Below are 18121 nucleotides of genomic sequence, written 5' to 3'. Positions count from 1 at the left end.
AGCAGTTTTGCTAGGCGGAAAGTATCTCGCTAAGAATACTCTCTTCAATTCGTCCCATGTAGTTATGGAATTAGAAGGCAGGGATTGAAGCCACGCTCTAGCTCTATCTCTCAAGGAGAAAAGAAAGAGACGCAATCGAATAGCTTCGGAACTAACATTGTTAGCTTTGACAGTGTCGGCGTATTGCACGAACACAGATAAATGGAGGTTGGGGTCGTCTGCAGGGCTTCTAGAGAATTGATTCTGTTGAATAGCTTGGACCAACGAAGGTTTCAGCTCGAAATTGTTCGCCTCAATCGCAGGTGGTGCGATACTTGAGTGCGGTTCAGCGCGCGAAGGAGCGGCATAGTCTCTAAGAGGACGAAGAGCAGCCATCTCTAACTTTGGGGTGATTTGATTTGTTTGATCAGTAAAAGTCAATTCCTGATTAATCGGAATTGGTGCTACTTCGGGAAGATTGCGAGCTCGACGTTTGATGTTAATGAAACGTTCGATCTCGTTAATTCGTTGTATTAAATCTCCTCCTTCTGAACGAGTATTTGGCATACAATCGTTCAGAAAGAAAGGAAAGAATTGTCCTAGTCTCTACGGTGTAACAGTGAGTTACGATATCGACTTAAATAGTCCCCGGCAACGGCGCCAAAAACTTGATCGCGACTTTACGTGTCTATAAATCTGATGACTGCAAGTGCACAGTCGTGTCGTGTAGTTTTAAAAGATATCGAATCCACAGGGACTATGAATCGATCTACCGTTATCTAAGGTTACTATGTAAAGCTAGGGCTACTAAAATTTTGATTGTTCCTAAGGGAGAGTGATTGTGAGAAATAAAGAATATAATAAAAGACAGATATCAGTATGTATTTCGTTTAACTTAAGGTGATCCGAAGGTCCATTGGCTTTTGCATAATTTAATTAAAAATCTTTACTAATTCAATTGGTTAAAAATCCTCGTCTCAAACTTTCGCTCTGTTGATTTAGATTACTATCCTAATCCTAATGTACGCTTTCGCCATCCCATTAGATTTTAGAAAAGCTTTTTGGAAACAACGTAATTAATAAAATGCCTATTTTATGAAGTTGTTATCTATTTAAATCTCCTAATCTTAAACTTTCGCTCTGTTGACTCGGAACAAGTTAATATCCCTAACGTACGCTTTCGCCATCCCGCACGGGTGTAAAAACAATTTTTGAAAATAAATAAGTCCCAATTAGTTTTAATACGCTTTCGCCATCCTTAAAACTAATGTCCTATGTCTACTATCTGGTTAAAGATCTCAAACTTTCGCTCTATTGATTTTAACCTTTGACCGTCTTAAGACCTCAAACTTTCGCTCTATTGATTTTAAGACTTACTAATTAAATTAGACACATAAACCAAAAACAAGTGATAGTTAACAAAACATAATTAAGCCAATTTATTTCGGATCCCACAGTTAACTTACTCTACATACCGATACCTTAGTAATTTAGCCAGACATGTTAATACGGTTAAGCATGCATAAATCAATTTGGCTTATAATAAAAGGCATGTTAATTGGCATATAATATATCATGCAAATAAATATATAAATAAAGGCAATAAATATTAAACCTGAATTAAATAAACTGAAACTGAATCTTCGAGTACCGAACTTCCACCACAGGTTGGCTGGATCGTTCTTCGGAATTTAAACGGACGGAAAATAAAACAAGGAAAATAAAAGGCGATAAACCTAACGTGAGGCTAGATTTATAAAAGGTTCACAACAATTTCCGGTGTAGAAATCGTTGTGAGAAAATAACTGTTTGAATTAAAGGAAGGAAGAAAATATAAGGCACGGTACAATTTCGGCAGCACTTCGTTAGCAGGAAATCGGACAGATTGAAGTGAAGTATATGCCTCTATTTATAGGCGAGGCTTTGCAGTTGGATTGCGTGAAAAGAGGAGCTTCAGCAGACTTGGACTTGCAGACGTGCGTATCCAATTCTTGGGGAAGCTTCGTTGAAGACTTGAGACGTGTGTCTCAAGTGGAGAGAATGTAGGGGACTGGAGACGTGAGTCTCCCTTTTGCAGACGTGGCTAATGAGACGTGGAGACGTGCGTCTCCCCTTTGCAGCATTTAGTTGGGCCACTCACAAATGGTTCCTTCGTGGGCTGGATTGCTTCTCTAGCATATTTGGGCCTTATTTGCACTCCCTTTTTACTTCAGCACCCATTTTTCATCTTTTAGGCATAAATAGTGGTCGTTTTAGCTCCATTTCTTCTCCTTTTCACAAATAGTCATAATAAGAGTGTAAAACCTGAAACAAAGCAAAAACTCGCGTAATATCATAATAAATTAATATAATAAACGGAAAATGCTATAAATATCTATGGATTTCAGGCTAAATATACGATATAAAATCGTGTTATCAATATTTCATATTATTACATGTAATCATATCCATATCTTTCAAGCTATAAATTTGATAAATTGAAAGAAAAAAACATTAGTCAAATGAAAGTGAACTAATTTCATGACTGCATGAAATTTCCTTATGTGTTGCATTAGGCTATGCTACTCAAATTTCTATGTTTGTGGTAAATAAATATATTATCATATGTATGGATAATTTGATTTTGAATGACACTTGTGGTTATGCTGCAAATTTTTATATTATGATGAATGAAGTCGATGTGGTCAAACTTTTGGCTGCAATATCATTCCAAAGATAGAAAGTGGTGTTTGTTTTGCTTCAGCAAATGTAATTCAAAATCACATGCTTATGTGTGTATTTTGTTAGTGAAGGTATCTTGATGTAGCTGGAATGAAAAGGTCAAAAGCTTGTCTCATCAATGGGGTTGTAATATTCATTGCTTGGCTGGTAGGTCATGCCATTAAAGTTTGAAATATATTTTTCTCACTCTCTGTATATCAAATTTGATGTTTGCTTCACATTCTGGTCCTCTAGGACATTGCTTACTGAAATAGTCTATATAAAATTTATAATATTGACATTATCAATTTTAATTTTTAGGTTATGTAGTTTTATTTATTATTTAAAAGTTAAAATTGTATAAATAGTTTTGATCTCTATTTAATGAATTTTTAGATCTTCCTCTATATATTTCATTTTTAGTTATATTAACAAAAAGAATCATATCAAATTTTAAAAATTTATACCATATTTTATTGGAAATTCAATGATTCATTTTTAACTGGACTCTATTATAAAATATTTTTTGTAATACTTAGTCGTTGTATGAGGACAAATAGTCGAGGTAGATGAAGAGGAGGGGATATTTATAGTAAAATGTGTTTGGTTCAATTTTTAGGTAGGGAGAGGAGGGGAGGAGAGCAAAATTCCTCCAAATCACACTTTGTGCGTCCCCCGAATCGGGGGGGAAGGGGAAGGAAGGTGATTTTAATATTTAATAAATTATTAATTTTTACTAAAATATCCTCCGTTTTATTTTATTATTTTACAATTATTATTTTCTTTTGTGTTCCTACTTTTCTTTTTTGCGATTTTTCTCGATTGTTTTCATCAACTTATTATAACTCACTACACCAAAATTGATATTTTGTATCGCCTAATTTAATAGCGCTTTTAAACAAAATGCTATTAAAAAGGAAACAAACACATCTATAATAGCACTTTATGGTCGGGCGCTATTATATGATACAGATAATGTAATTTTGATAGTACTTTGAAAAAAATTGCTATTATTAAACTTCACTAAGATAGCGCTTTCTTTAAAGCGCTATTAATATTCTTCAATATGTTAGCACTTTTCTAGAAACGCAATTATATGTCTTAACTAATCTTCAATAAAATAGCGCTTTGTAAAAAACGCAATTATTTCACTATGGTATGTTAGCGTTTTCAAGAAAAGCGCTATTTAATAATAAAATATATAATAAATAATAAATAATAAAATAATTGTAAAAAGAAAAAGGTTTTTGCCGGATAACTTTTTGTTTTCGCGCACAGAGTTTTGGAAAGAAAGAAGTACCCACTTCCTTCGTGCACAAAGTTTTCGCGCACAGTATCCACTTCCTTTAACCTAACATAGTCTTCTTCTCCCTCCGATCGATTCAGTCCTCTTCTTCTACCTCAGTCCTCTTCTTCCTCTGATTTATTCACTTTTTGCCTCCGATTTCCACCGAATAGAAAGAACGAAGAAAACTCAATCGCCGTCGAACTCAACCTTCGCCAGCTCACCACCGTCATCTTTCTGTTCATTGGTATCTGGTAATATTTCTCCTCTCAGATTATTTCTTTAGTTTCTATCATTGTTGACAAATTATAACTGAATCCCTAATTTTTCTAAGCTTGATTCGTTTTATTTTCTTCACATTAGGTCATTGGAAACAAATGGGATTTCTATCACAATTTTCTCCAAGCTGATTACACTGAAGGGTTGGTACCCTACTCTTATCTTTTCCTATTTGCGTGTAAGGGTTTTTCTTTTGTTGAGTAATCCATATATTCATTATTTTTTGTTCATCTATTTGAATATTGTATTGTAGTGACAGTAATTTTAGGGTTTTTTATTCTTGTTAATTGTTTTCTGAAATTTTTGGCTTGTCTTAGCTGTGCACTATTTGGCTTGTCTTAGCTTATAATTTGTATATGTATGCTCAATAACATAGGGTGAGTTGTTAGTACTCTTTAACCAGGGGTCAAAGCTTAATTTCAATTTGAACCATTGCATAAAAACTTACCTGAATAGAAAAATCCAAGAAGATATTTTTCCATCTTGTCAATTGCTTCAAGAACTGAACCGTGGTTACGACCATATAAAGGAAAGCCTTTACTCCAGTAGAAATGGCTGCAATTGAGTAGCATTAGAAAAGTAGAGACAGTTTTGAAAATAAATTGATGACATACTTAACGAATGTGGGCTCTCGCTCTGCTCCCAACAGCTTTTTAATAAGCTTTTTTAATGGCATACTTATTAAGTTTTTTTAAGTTCATCACTGCAGTGAGTAAATAAGCAAATTAGTAAAGATAAGGTGGTAATGAAAAGGAAACAAAAGACAGGGAAACAAGAGAGTGGCAACATATATGGTTTTCTGGAGTGTCTATTGTCACTCCAATGTGCCTATTACAATTCATATACAATGGACTTGTATAGAATTTTACTAAACTATTTGTTTGATTTCTTAGATAAAATTAGTTTAGATGAGTGACAATTGCTATATTCTTTTTGCAGATTGGTGAAAGAAAGAAGATTTGTAAATCTGTTGGAAAGCAAGGTAAAAATACATATTCATGGCTGGCTGCCTTTGTTTAGTTTATTTTTGTCTAACTCTGCACATCAAACAAGAAACCACTTTCCTTTAAATCTTGCCCATCTTGAATCGAATTGAATGTGCATGATTTGAAGAACAAATCTGTTGAAAAGATGAACCAAATCTTTTCATTTAACTTAACATTCTTGATTCTTAACACTCTTACACGAATGAATGTTTTTTTCCATACATAACAGTTTCTAAGTAACTAGAATGATTATGTTAACAGTTATAAATCCATGCTATTAGATCTCCGTTTTGTATTATTGATGTCTTGTTCTTATTTTAGTATCTGACTTTGTTCTGTTATTATTACTAATTTTAGTATCTAACTTGGTTCTGTTCCTATGTTTCTACACACACATTGGAAATATAATTATATAAATAGTTTGTGCATATAATAGTGAAAACAGCACCAATGCTTGTTTTCTGTTTGCTAGGAAGTTCTTTCCTAGTACTTTGTCAAGGCTCTTGAAGATTGGACCTGAGGTTTTGCAGTTTGAACACTGATAAATCCAAATAAACATAAGCTATCATTTAAACCAATTATTTGATTCTTAATTCTTTCGTCTTGTAAGTTTTTTGTTGTCCAATATAACATGCTAATAATACAAGAAAAGATGAATAAAATTGACACAGTATATGAGGGTAATAGCATCATCCCATGTAGCTACTTCCTCTGTTTTCCCTTTTCAATGAACTAACCTGCAAGAAGTCATCCCCTCGGTTCTGAAGGGGTAACAAGGCAACACAGTCTTTCCATTATATTTGTGTTATCACTTGCCAGGTTCGCAAGCAGCTCCTCTTTGTCGTATACTCCCCAACAGCCTTCTTCGATAACGAAACATGGAACACCTGATGGACCTTAGACTCCATTCGTAACTTTATTGAAAAGTGCTATCAAACACGTGCCTTATAATAGCACTTTGTTTGAAAGTGCTATCAAAATTTAAAGCAAAATGCGTACCATAAAATCCAAAATGTCAACTTCTATAGCGCTTTTCAAAAAAATGATATTAATTACTAGTATTATATTAGCGCTTTTGTAAAAACGCTATTAATTATCAGTATTATAATAGCGCTTTTAAAGTGCTATTAAATAAAAATATTTACAATAGCGGCGCGGTTAATAGCGCTTTTAAGCGCTATCAAAAACAAAACAAAAAAAACGCTATTAAATAGCTTTTTTGTAGTAGTGAACTATTATCTACCTTCAAATTATTTTCAATTTTTTTTACTTAATATAAATCATAATCATTTCTTTATTTTTATAATTTTTTAAATATTAGTTTATGTTCATGTTTTCTTCTAATTTTGTTATTTATCCTATTATATTTTCTTTTATATCAAGTTTTAAATCAATCACTTTATTTTATTTTTTGTTTATTCAGTTTATTAAAAAATTTAAATTATTAATTTTAATAATAACTTGTTTTATGTATTTGTTTGGTTAGATGATTCATCATGATTTAAAATTTGTTATTAGTATATAGTTTCATTTGTGTCGAAGACTTATAATCTGAATCAAGTGTACTCAGTTTATTAACGTTATGCTTAATCATATTGTTTTAGTCTCTCAATATTAAAAAATTTATTACCAAAATATTATGTTTGAATTTTTCATATTTGAATATCATATCACTTTTATAAGATCATAAGAATAAAAATGTTATTTATTAATAAAACTCTTCCTCTCTTCTTCTGAACCAAACATATTTTTAATTAAAACTCCTCCATTCCCCTCCCATCTCTTATTTTGAACCAGACACTTATCTGATTAAAAAAATCCCTTACCTCCCCTCCCCTTCCCTCTATTAAAATTTCTCTCCTCCCCTCCCCCGCATTTGAACCAAATAGACCCTTAGGATATGTGAGATGAAAGCAAAATGTAGTGAAGAATTGTGTCAAACTTCCAAACAATGCATTGAAGAGTGAGAGTGAAACTTCTTATTATGCCTCTAAAATTATAATTACAATACTATTGTGTAATGATATGAATTATAAAATCTTTTTTTAACACACGAAATTTTATCTTGTGCCACGCACGGGTATACACACTAACATATTATATTTTTTAGTTGAAATGAGTTATGATCTTAAAATAATAATAAAATACTTTGTTGAGATGATTGGAGCATTTTGATAAATTTTCAAGTTATTGAGCAATAATAATATACCTTTACTCAATTATTAATAAATTTTGAGTTACAGTATAATTATGTAAATATATTTTTGGAGTTGAGTAATTTGGTGGAATTACAGTGAGGTCTGATTTTTGGCAACATTATGGTTCAAGAGTTGAACCTATTGTTGAGTATGAGTTTTTGAGATATTTTTTATAACTATTTGAGTTGCATGCCTGTTTATTTTACATGATCATGCATGCATATATTTTGGAGATACGTAGGAATTCGGTCCAGTGATGACCTCAAATTCATAGAGGAATGGTTGGTTCAAAGAGGAACCAGAGGCGGGTCTCATATTCATGAGGAATCTTTGGTTCATAGAGGAACCAGAAACCGTGATAAATTAGTAACAGGCCTATAAAATCCAAACCCTTAGTACCACATGCATACTTGGAGGAGAAATTGGTGCATTTATATTTGTATTATAAACATAATTGTGATTGTTTTTTTGTGAGAGTAATTTTGTTGTTATTGTGGTTGTGTGAGAATAATCCTGGTTGTGATTGTTGTTGTGTGAGAATAATCTTTATTGTGATTGTGATTGTGTGAGAATAATCCTTGTTGTGATTGTTGTTGTGTGAGAATAATCTTTGTTATCATTTCGTTTACCATCATGTTGTTAATTTTCACCTTTAACATTTGTAAGGTTTATTCTCACCCCCTTTCTGTTTTGTGTGTGTATGGATTTACGCCTATGTTACAGAATTAGGTAGCGAGTAATGCCTTGAGTTGAGGAATGTCGATCACTGACTTCTTCTTTATTTATGTTCTATTTTAGTGCCTTTGAGTCGCTCGGGTATTGTAACGCATGATATATGACGCTATTTCATTTTTGGATGATCCTTGAGTTGTTTATCTTCAACTTATTTTTATTTTGAATAACTTTGATGCATAAGACTATCTGATGATTAGGAAAAAGTTTTAATTTCCGCTAGAAATTGTTAGATCCCATAACATGTGTTTTATTTGAGAATGTGTGACACCCTTAATTATTTGATTTAATTAGGGTGTTACATAGTTGGTATCAAAGCAGGTCGATCCGTCAGGGAAGGTTTTGTGAATTTTATTTGTTTCCTAGTATGCGACAAATGTGTGAAACACTGTCGATACTCGTTTCTTTTTGTTTCCTAACTTTTGTCAGCAGGAGCGGGACTGAAACAAATGGGGGAAAAGTTTTTGTTTTTGAGGTGTTCCAGATGTGAAATGGTTGTTCAGCATGGCATTGATTGCAGGAGTGCAGGTTTCTGGATAAGTCATTACTATTTCCAGAGTTTGTTGAAAAGGGATATTTAAATTTTATATATGCTAGCCAAGTGGGAGAATGCTTAAAGGATGAAGCTTAAGTGTTTGCGATGTTTACTTCGATGTTTACTTCCCTGCGAGTTGAAAGTAAAGCATCAATGGTGGATCTTCCTATGGTGTGTGAATTTCCTAAAGTATTTCCAGATGATATTACTAATCTACTGCCAGAGAGAAGTTAAGTTTGTCATAGATTTAGTACCTAGTACTAGACCTGTGTCGATGAATGTCTGCATCAGAATTGAATAGCTGAAGAATCAGTTAGAAGAGGTGCTTGAAAAGAAATTGTCGGACCAAATATTATGTTGTGGGGAGCTCCAATATTGTTAGTAAAAAATAGAGATGATAGTATGAGATTGTGTGTTGATTATCAGAAGCAGAGTAAGATTTTAAAATTTTATTTTATTCGATTATATTTTAAAATTGTATATTATTACCCTTACGATTTTACAAAATATTTAATGATGTTCTCGGATTGAATAATTATATTTTGTTATTGAATTTGTGTTTAAATTATGATTGGTAAATATCATTATATTTTGCTAATGAATTTGTGTTTGAATTATGAATGATAAATATCATAATTTTTAATGAAAAAATTACAAGGATAAAAAAATAAATTAGTTTTAAAATACTTCTTTTCCCTTGTCAACCAAACATGTTTGCAATTAAAATTCCTAGTCTCCTCTTGCAAATCAAACATGTTTGAAATTAAAATTCCTCGACTCCATTTTCTTTTTATATTTTGAACGAAACATATATTTACATCAAATTCTTCCCTTCCGTTTTCCTTGCTTTAATAAAAAAAATTCCCCTCACTCCCCTCAATTGAATCAAACGGAATCTTAATCATCATAACAAAATTTAAAATATTACAATAGACTCTATTTAATTCATTTAAAGTTTAAAAGAATATCAGAAAATCATGTTGGTTTTACATGAATTTGGTAAGGCTCCCAATAATTATAACTAATAAAATAAAGTATACTAAAAAACATGTGTAGGAAATTATATAATTAACATTATTCTAAAGAAGAAGAAAAAAAGGAATAAAGATAAAGAGCATGTTCAAAAGTGATATGCTTTTCAGAAAGTAACATGTATAAGAAAACAAAAACTAAAATAAAAAGGTAACGCCGGATTCAATGAGAGGGACAGTACAGAAAAATCGTGTAAAGCCTAAGTATTAAGAAATCTAGTTTCATCACATTTTTTTATCAAAACTGCTTTTTAATTTTTTTTTTCTTCTTTACAGTCAAATCTTGATTTTTTTTATATCATCAAGAGCTTGTTTTAAATATAATATTTTTGGGTGGGTGGAAAAGCTCAACTGACATTTACTACTTAGGTTAAAGGGAGTTGTTGGTCCAGGATTCAATAGTTGAAAAGTCAAGAAAAAAACAAACAGTATAAAAATTGTGTAAGATGTAAACTTAAAATCTTGATCACCCTAAAAAAAAAAAATTGGACAGAACGAACTTCCAGACTATACCTATATTAGGGGTTACAAATAGAACGAACTTCCAGACTATACCTATATTAGGGGTTGCAAATAGAACGAACTCCCAAACTATATATATATATATATATATATATATATATATATATATATATATATATATATATATATATATTAGGGGTTGCAAACGGATATATGTGTTCCATTTAAAACTATACGTATATTAGGGGTTGCAAACACATATGTGTGTTCCATTTAAATTTATTAGCTGAAAAGTCTCAAAAAAAAACGGACGGTATAAAATTGTATAAGGTGTAAACTTATAATCTTTACTCACCCTAAAAGAAATAAGGTTGGACATTACAAACACCTAGATGCACCTTTTTAGGGTACAAATTGTAAAAAATTAGTGGGCGAGGCTGAAAAACTCGAAGAAGAAAAAAAGACAAGACGGACATATTGAAGGTGCAGACATAAAACTTTAATTCTCTTAAAAAATGCAAATAAAATATATATGTCCTCCGAGTGAGACCCGTTTTGACACTCATTTTGGACTATGAACAATTTTGTGTGGTGTGTTTGGACTATGAACAATTTTGTGTGGTGTGTACATTTTCCTAAAACAACGCCGTAATGTTAAATGTTTATTGAATAGATGTATAGTTGCACAATAATGACAGTAGTTGGACGGTTGGCCCTTCATTCAAGAAAGAACCACATGCATGCAACAACCATTGACCAAAATACAAATTATTCAATTAAAAAATCCCAATTTATTGATATAACACTAAAATGCATCAAAATTAACATCTTTTTTAAGATTAATTTTGATATACTCCATTGACATAAAATAGATGATTTTTTTCATCTATATTGAACTTTCCATAAATCCTAATAAACCCCAAACAGAATCTACAACAAAACATGTTCTAAAGTAGAATGTAGTAACATTTTATAGTGAAAGAAACAAAAAAAAAGAAATATGTTCTTGTTTTTGATACATCTAAAGATCAATATTTCTCACCATTAAAACCAGTTTGCCGTCGCGCGCCCCCAGATGCAACTATGTATGAATTGCATCTTTCGGAAAGAATGTCTTACTTCCATACAAAGAAGCAAGAAGAAGAAAATTTTGAAGGGTTAAGTTAGACTGTTCCATCTCCCTAAATGTGTACAAGATGAATGCTGAAGAATGTGAATACCCGACACGGTTGGTTATCATCGATTGAACGACGCTGCCGAGTTATCATCATACTGAGCTCTCCATGCATTGCCACTTTCTGAACCACTACAAGCTTGATTGGTGATTGGAACATAACCTAAGTCCCCTTCCAAGCTCATTTGTTGTACTTCAACAGATGATAGTATCTTTATGCTTTGGACACAGTTTACAAATTCTCTGCAACGAATTGCGAGTTCGTAAGATTTAACAAAGATATAACCGAATGGATTGAAATAGAAGGAATTTAATTAAGTGCTTACTCCCAAGGGTCGTCGCCTACAAGAAGAATGTCGTTTTCGTGATCCACGTATACAAGTTTCCAGTCCGTTCTTAGTGGATCTTCTAGCTGACCTTCAATCCCGAACATACGAGCCAAATCATTTCGGAGTTCTTCGTATCCCTTGTATCGGGTGACATCAATACATCTTCCGACCGAGCCACATTTTTGAACCTTCAAAATATTTAAAGAACTATTAGGCAAACAAAGCCTAAACTAATAGATCCATAAATTAGCCAATGAGTAATAACAAACCTTGGTGTATGTTCGCATTCGCTGAGTCTGATTAGACCATAAGCCATTGTTCAAAACCGCGGTATCAGTGATGGCAATATCATTTGAGCATCCGGGCTTAAAGGACATGTTCGGCACCCCAAACGATTGTGAACTTATATCAGCAGTTGACAGCTCGGTTTCAATGTCTCGTGGAGCACCACCGTAATTAGACAACAAGTTTTGAAGATCTTTTTGAGAATCATAACCTCTTGAGAGCAAAGGATCGGGTGTTAATCCATCAAGGTTGGGGGCAAATGGTAAATTACTTCTAGGTTGTTGTGAGTGGACATCACCACCATCCATGTAGAAGTTGGAAAGTGGAAAGTTCTGGTGGATGTTAACGGGATCAATATTGTACGATGTTCCAGAAGAAGATTCCATCTGATCATTGATTGCTCCTTTGTGCTTTTGCTTGTCAGGTCCTTTTACACCGTGTAAGTCGTGTTTATTCTGCATGTCGAGCTTACTTTGAAGCTCGTGCATCATACTATTGGTGGTTTCGACTAACGAAGGCCCTCCAAATGTGTCTGGTTGATTTCTTTTCAGGGGATTCGGAGGCGACGTCTGACAGTTATTAGTAGACGGTGAAGTGGAGCATGATGGGGCGTCTCCATCTGTAAAAGCGGAGGGAGGTCTGGTATTCGTCGGTGACTTATGAGTATTCTGAGGATGGTTTGTGGGAAGCTGCTGCGATTGCATTAGAGGTGAAGAAGAGTAATTGTTGTTGAGAAGCTTCTCCATTGAAAACGCATTGTTGCCAAGCTGTTGAGGCTGATGTTGAGACATCGGCAGCTGCGACAATTGCTGGTGAGTATTCTGTTGCTGTAGAAGCTGAGACTGCAAAAGCGGGGAAGACGTGGAAAGCAGTTGCTGCTGCTGTTGTTGCTGCTGTTGCTGTTGCAACTTCTGTAGTAGCTGCATCTGTGATTGTTGGTCTGAGATGTTTTGCGGCAAAATTTGAGATGCTTGCGATTGTTGTGGTGCCCTTTGTAACATGCTTTGTTGCAATAACTGTAATGAAGATTGTTGCAATTGAGTTTGCTGCTGCTGCCGCTGTAAGAGACTAGCTTGTTGCGGGTCTATCTGTTGCTGTTGCTGAAATTGCGAGTCTTGTGGTAAGGATGTCATTATCGACCCATTCTTGCCAACGGACTGGAAATTTTGTTGCGTTGGGATACTTCCTGAGAGTAACTGTTGCTGAAGCTGAGAGTAGTTTACTTGTTGCTGCACACATTGATTTGAAATCTGGTTAGAACCAACTGTGCCATTATTCATAGTCGTGTTTTGACACGGCTGTTGGTGTTGTTGTTGCGGTTGTTGTTGAGGCGGCTGTGCATTATGTTGATTTAGTTGAGGCTGTTGTTGCTGTGATTGCGGCAAATTTTGCACTCCGGCCAGCTGCAGCTGCCTCTGCTGCTGCTGCTGCTGTTGTTGCTGCAGCTGGTTTAACGGCGTTTGCAACAATGATTGCATCTTCTGCTGCTGTTGCTGCTGCTGGGCCCACGAGGTCGGGGGCTGTTGGTTTGGTAAATTAGGTTTGTTAAAATGAAGACTTGGAGCAGAGAGCGCAGCCGGGGACTGAAAGTTCAATATCTTGGACGGATCATCGGTGTTAAGGCTACCGTTACCGTGAAGTGTGTTTGATGAGAGCATGGATGGAGGTAAAAGCGCTGACTGAGGAGAAGAAAACTGATTATTGTTATTATTATTCTGCTGCATGCTCATCCATTGTACTAAACTCAAACCAGGGAAGATTGAACTTGAGGCATCCTTCATGCCGAGTTCATCTCCGAGCCAAGGCATAGCTCTCTTGAAAGCATTTTCGATTTCAGACTCGTCTTCTGCAAAATCAATAGAAACAAATTGTTGTCATTCCATAATGAGGAAACGGCTTATGAAGAATTGCTATATGGAAACCAATAAAAATTTGCGAACAAAATTTGAACTAGTTAAGGAGAAACTCTTTCTACCTGGCATTCCTGGTTGTTTGGGAAACTTTGGCCGAAAAAACGGAGGTGGGCAAATGTAGAAAGGAGTCACAACTGGTTCAATATCCCAAATTGAAACTCGGCTTGGACGCTCTCCAGCTGTTGATTCATCCCATCCAACCTATCAAAATTTAAAACACAGCTCCTCAGATGCTAGTAGAGAGGTTTTTTAGAAGTATTTTTCTTTAAAAAATGAAGTTAAGAACATGAAAAAACTAGTTTTGTTTCATGCCCCTAGTTATATAAATAATGCATCTCAGATTCTCGTTCTCGATGAAACTAACAACTTGACAATACCTGAAGATTGCGCCATTGTGAATTTTTCCATCGAACAGGATCCAAGTCACTAATCCCAGTGATTGTACCCATATATCTACGTACTCCCGAGTCCTCGGTCTCAAACATCATTCTGAATCTCATTCCAAGGGAAACATGAGTGTACAAGGCTTTATTATACTTGGCCAATGGAATCACAAATTCGCACGGGCTGGTCCTGTTAAAATAAGAGATGTACGTATGTAAGAGGCCATTACAAAAATTTACCAATGTCATTCCGTGTTATCATTAAATTAAATATTTGTCATGTATTACCTTGGATTATAAAATATAGTAAATGGGCTGTTATTTGAAGCAGCATGAGCCGCAGCAGCAAGAATGCCGATATGCATGCTGTCACTCGATATAACCGATGAAGATAGTGCTGGTTGCTGTCTACTGGACCTCTTTATACCTAAAAGGAGTTGCTGCTTTTCATCTCTACAAATAAGCAAAAAGTAATTGTTTATCAACAACATGAAAATTATTTCTGATGTTTCATTGTAAAAAAAGTTTGTTACCTAATAAAAAGAACAGAATCTCCGGCAAAGAGTCTTTTCGTGCTAACAAAGACACTCCAACCGGTAGTCAATAGATGCCTCTTTGGTTGTCCTATGACAAAAGTCGAACCAATTTTACAAAACCGATGAAAATATATTAACTAACTTAGGAAAACTGAAAAAGGTAAAAGTCGCAATACCGCGATAAATATGTCTAAATGTCCATGTAGTGTCGTGCAAATCTTTGGCCACTATTTCCTGAGCTGGTGGTTGCATTGAAAAGTCCTATCACACACAATTCTTGTCAGCATATAAATATACCGGATGAAACTTTCAATCCATGCCGTATAGTAAACGGAAAAATGTTGTATACAAACCAGAGGTGGGAATATTTTCTCGGCGGCTCGACGAGGCACGGAAAAACCACCATGAGTGCTAGTGTCACTAGCTGTTAGAGTTTTGCAAAAGAATTCAGAAGGTTGTTGGTTTTGTTTTAGCCCCATGTCGGAAGCCAACATTGCTTCCTTGTCATACTGTAGGAGAAATACATTAGTAAGATACAAAAGTATTGGTTTCGGGAACGTTAATTGATCGAGAGGAAATAAATACATATCGATAGATTATCAGATTGAACGGCTGACCTACTTTATTTACAGGTTGAAGGGTCATTTGAGCGTAGACCTCATCGGTTTCAGGGTCAGCCTGATCCACAAATAGAAAAATGAAATCAAATTATTTTCATATAAGTTTGTTATCGCAAGGTATCTAGAAGAGCTTATTGAAATAAGCTAAAAACAGCTTATTGACATGAGAAAAGTACACCTACATGAAGCGCAACATTGTGAAGCATGCAAATCAACTTGGATGGGAGATTAGGGTAACTTGGTATGAAATCTGCCTCTTTTTGCATGGATGCTGCAACCTAAAAGTTATTGTAGTTAGAGAAAGAAAAAAAAAACTCGTATGGTAACCAAATCAAAGAGATACTATAACATTGAAAACGTACTTGCTCGCTGTGTCCTTGAGGAAAGTAAACAACAAGACTTCCAACAGGAGGTATAGAAACCAATGGCCCGGCACAAGCATGCCATAACTCTGAATTGATGGTCTTCCTTTCCCCTCCTACGGTGACACAAATCGAGTTAAATTGTCGATAAAGATACAAATATTTAACCATAAAATTCAACTTTTAAAACTTGTTAAGTTTGTTTATGGTTATGATCGGTGTTTTCAAACATCAGATACAGCATCGCAGAATCTATATAAAGTCTATGTCTGGTAACACGACAGGCCACCCCTGCTGTGCGTTTAAAGGCCTTTTTCACCGTGATTTTGAGAAGCTGATATATATAACTTCTGTCACACATAGAATTGCTATTGTTCCGCAATTACGCTATTTAGTACAAAGTGTTGTCAAATAATGGTTATTGCGGAGCGATAGCACTGTGGCATAGCATAGCAGAACTCGAACAAACCGCTATTTTTTGAGATCTCAAATAGTACATAGCATGCATTAAGAGCACAAAAAACACACAAGTTCTTATCATGCACAAATTTGGAGGTTGAAGATCTAATCTCACCAAAAGGTGTTTAAGAGTTGAATGAGAAAAGGAGGAAAAAAAAACTAGTAAACAAAAAAGAAAGAGAGAACACAATGAGGTTCCAAATAAACCTTAAGAAAACACACCTTCACCAGAATTAGGCAAGTAACCATTAGAAGGAGCCTTCATTATAACCTAAAAAATGATGATGATAATGACAATAACCCTTCAAACAACTTCAACAAGATTTCACCTTGCTCCTCAAGTATTCACCAATAACAAAAACTTCAACTTCAACACATCCTCCAAAAATGAAGAACAACAATAATAACCCCTTAAATCCTTACCACAAAGTTCTCCAATAACATACCAGAATCAACAACACAAAATGCCACAAACCCAAATTAAAGCTTCCCAATTTCAACAACTAGAAACACCTCAAACACAAAAGCACCCACTTTCTTGTTAAAGAATCCAAAAATCAGAACTTTACAACTTCACCAAGTGAAACTGAACATGCCCAAGTAGCCAAAACCTGTAAAAACACAACCATTACACCAACTCCATCAAAAAGACTATTTTTTTAAGAAAAAAACAAAACCCAACATTGAAAAAACACAAAAGGAATCACCTTTAAGACACCCCCAACAAACCCATAAACTTAAAAAAAAAAAACAGAAAGAGAACCAAAAGAACAAAAATGGGAAGGAGGTAGTTTTTGTGAGGATTAAGGTAGGAAGGAGCAGGTTGATGTCTGAAGGACCAAAGCTGACTTGTGGCCGGGAAATCAGAGAGAAGTGAGGAAAAGAAAGACAGCTTTTGATTATTTTTTAGTTTTATTTCCTTTGCTTTATGTGAGAAGCCGACATGGAAATATGAGATGAAGCAATCAATCAGAGACAAGCATGGTTAAAAACAACTCATTAAAGGAGTAGGGTATTATTATTATTGTTGTTTATTTTGTTGGTTTTATGTTTAAGTTTAAAGAAGATTAAGATGGGTTAATTATGTTGTTAGTTGATTTTGGTTTGAGATTATATTCGTTTGATTTTGATTTGGGTTTGGATTTTGGGTCCCAAAATCCACCTTAGGTTCCACTCATTTTGTGTTTGGTGGTGCTTTTCTTATAGCAAATTATCACGCATGATCTTGTTTTGTTTATGCTTATATTTTTGTTCAAGTTAATTAAATGTAAATACTAATTTATAGACAATTATTTAAAGTGAGAATTAATTTTGTAAAATTGATTAAGATTAAAAAAAGTTGAACATAAAGTAATTTATAACAAATTAATTTTTACATGCAAAATCTACGAATTATATTTTCAAATAGAATTAATTTTAGTCGAGAGCAACTAAATATGTCTAAATTAATTATACATATTCGAAATTAATTTTGGATGATCCAGGCATTGAAATGAAATATACACTAAACGTAGTATGTTTGGTTTTTGTATGAAAAAAATTGACTTTGAAAGAATTGATTCCGATTAAAAGTAAGTTGAATGGAAAATAAATTATGTTTAAATTATTATATGCAAAGTTGAGTTAAACAATAAATTTAAATGTAAAAATCAAGTTTAAAATCAAAATTTACAAATTTTAATTTCAAATCGAATCAATTTTAGAGACATTTCAAAATCATTCTAAATTCAATTCTACATTTCTAAAATTGGTTTATCTTTTTCAAAAACTAAATTAAACATACACTAAAATATTTTAGATAGGTGTGGTGAAATGGACTCGTCTGTTTGACATGTTCATTTTGTTCGCGCTTTAGTGCGGAATAAGCCAAGTG

At 34.0% G+C, this 18121-nt stretch overlaps 1 protein-coding gene and 1 long non-coding RNA gene across 4 annotated transcripts; one reads left to right on the top strand and one right to left on the bottom strand.

Moving 5' to 3' along the window:
* The first annotated feature begins 3956 nt into the window (after positions 1 to 3956).
* On the top strand, positions 3957 to 5229 carry LOC131634709 (uncharacterized). Its single transcript, XR_009293638.1, has 3 exons — positions 3957 to 4218; positions 4328 to 4386; positions 5183 to 5229. It is a non-coding gene; the product is annotated as an uncharacterized LOC131634709 (long non-coding RNA).
* A 5550-nt stretch (positions 5230 to 10779) lies between these two features.
* LOC131634708 (auxin response factor 19-like) lies at positions 10780 to 17319 on the bottom strand. 3 transcript variants are annotated; one of them, XM_058905337.1, is made up of 14 exons: positions 16956 to 17319; positions 16471 to 16859; positions 15790 to 15905; positions 15610 to 15705; positions 15429 to 15485; positions 15161 to 15316; positions 14984 to 15068; positions 14805 to 14895; positions 14560 to 14724; positions 14266 to 14461; positions 13951 to 14089; positions 11960 to 13821; positions 11688 to 11878; positions 10780 to 11604 (listed from the first exon to the last, which is right to left on the bottom strand). In XM_058905337.1, the coding sequence occupies exons 2-14, from the start codon at positions 16511 to 16513 to the stop codon at positions 11424 to 11426; spliced, it is 3378 nt and encodes a 1125-aa protein (XP_058761320.1). In that variant the 5' UTR covers positions 16514 to 16859; positions 16956 to 17319; the 3' UTR covers positions 10780 to 11423. The 3 variants fall into 3 exon arrangements, with proteins under 3 accessions (XP_058761320.1, XP_058761321.1, XP_058761322.1); XM_058905338.1 differs by lacking the exon at positions 16956 to 17319 and having other exon boundaries at positions 16471 to 16934; XM_058905339.1 differs by lacking the exons at positions 15790 to 15905; positions 16471 to 16859; positions 16956 to 17319 and having other exon boundaries at positions 15425 to 15485; positions 15610 to 15688.
* Positions 17320 to 18121: the final 802 nt, after the last annotated feature.

Source organism: Vicia villosa, unplaced genomic scaffold, assembly GCF_029867415.1.
Source record: "Vicia villosa cultivar HV-30 ecotype Madison, WI unplaced genomic scaffold, Vvil1.0 ctg.001336F_1_1, whole genome shotgun sequence".
Classification (NCBI taxonomy): Eukaryota; Viridiplantae; Streptophyta; class Magnoliopsida; order Fabales; family Fabaceae; genus Vicia; species Vicia villosa.
Note: the sequence above shows the minus strand (reverse complement) of the source record. Positions and strands in the feature narration are given on the sequence as shown.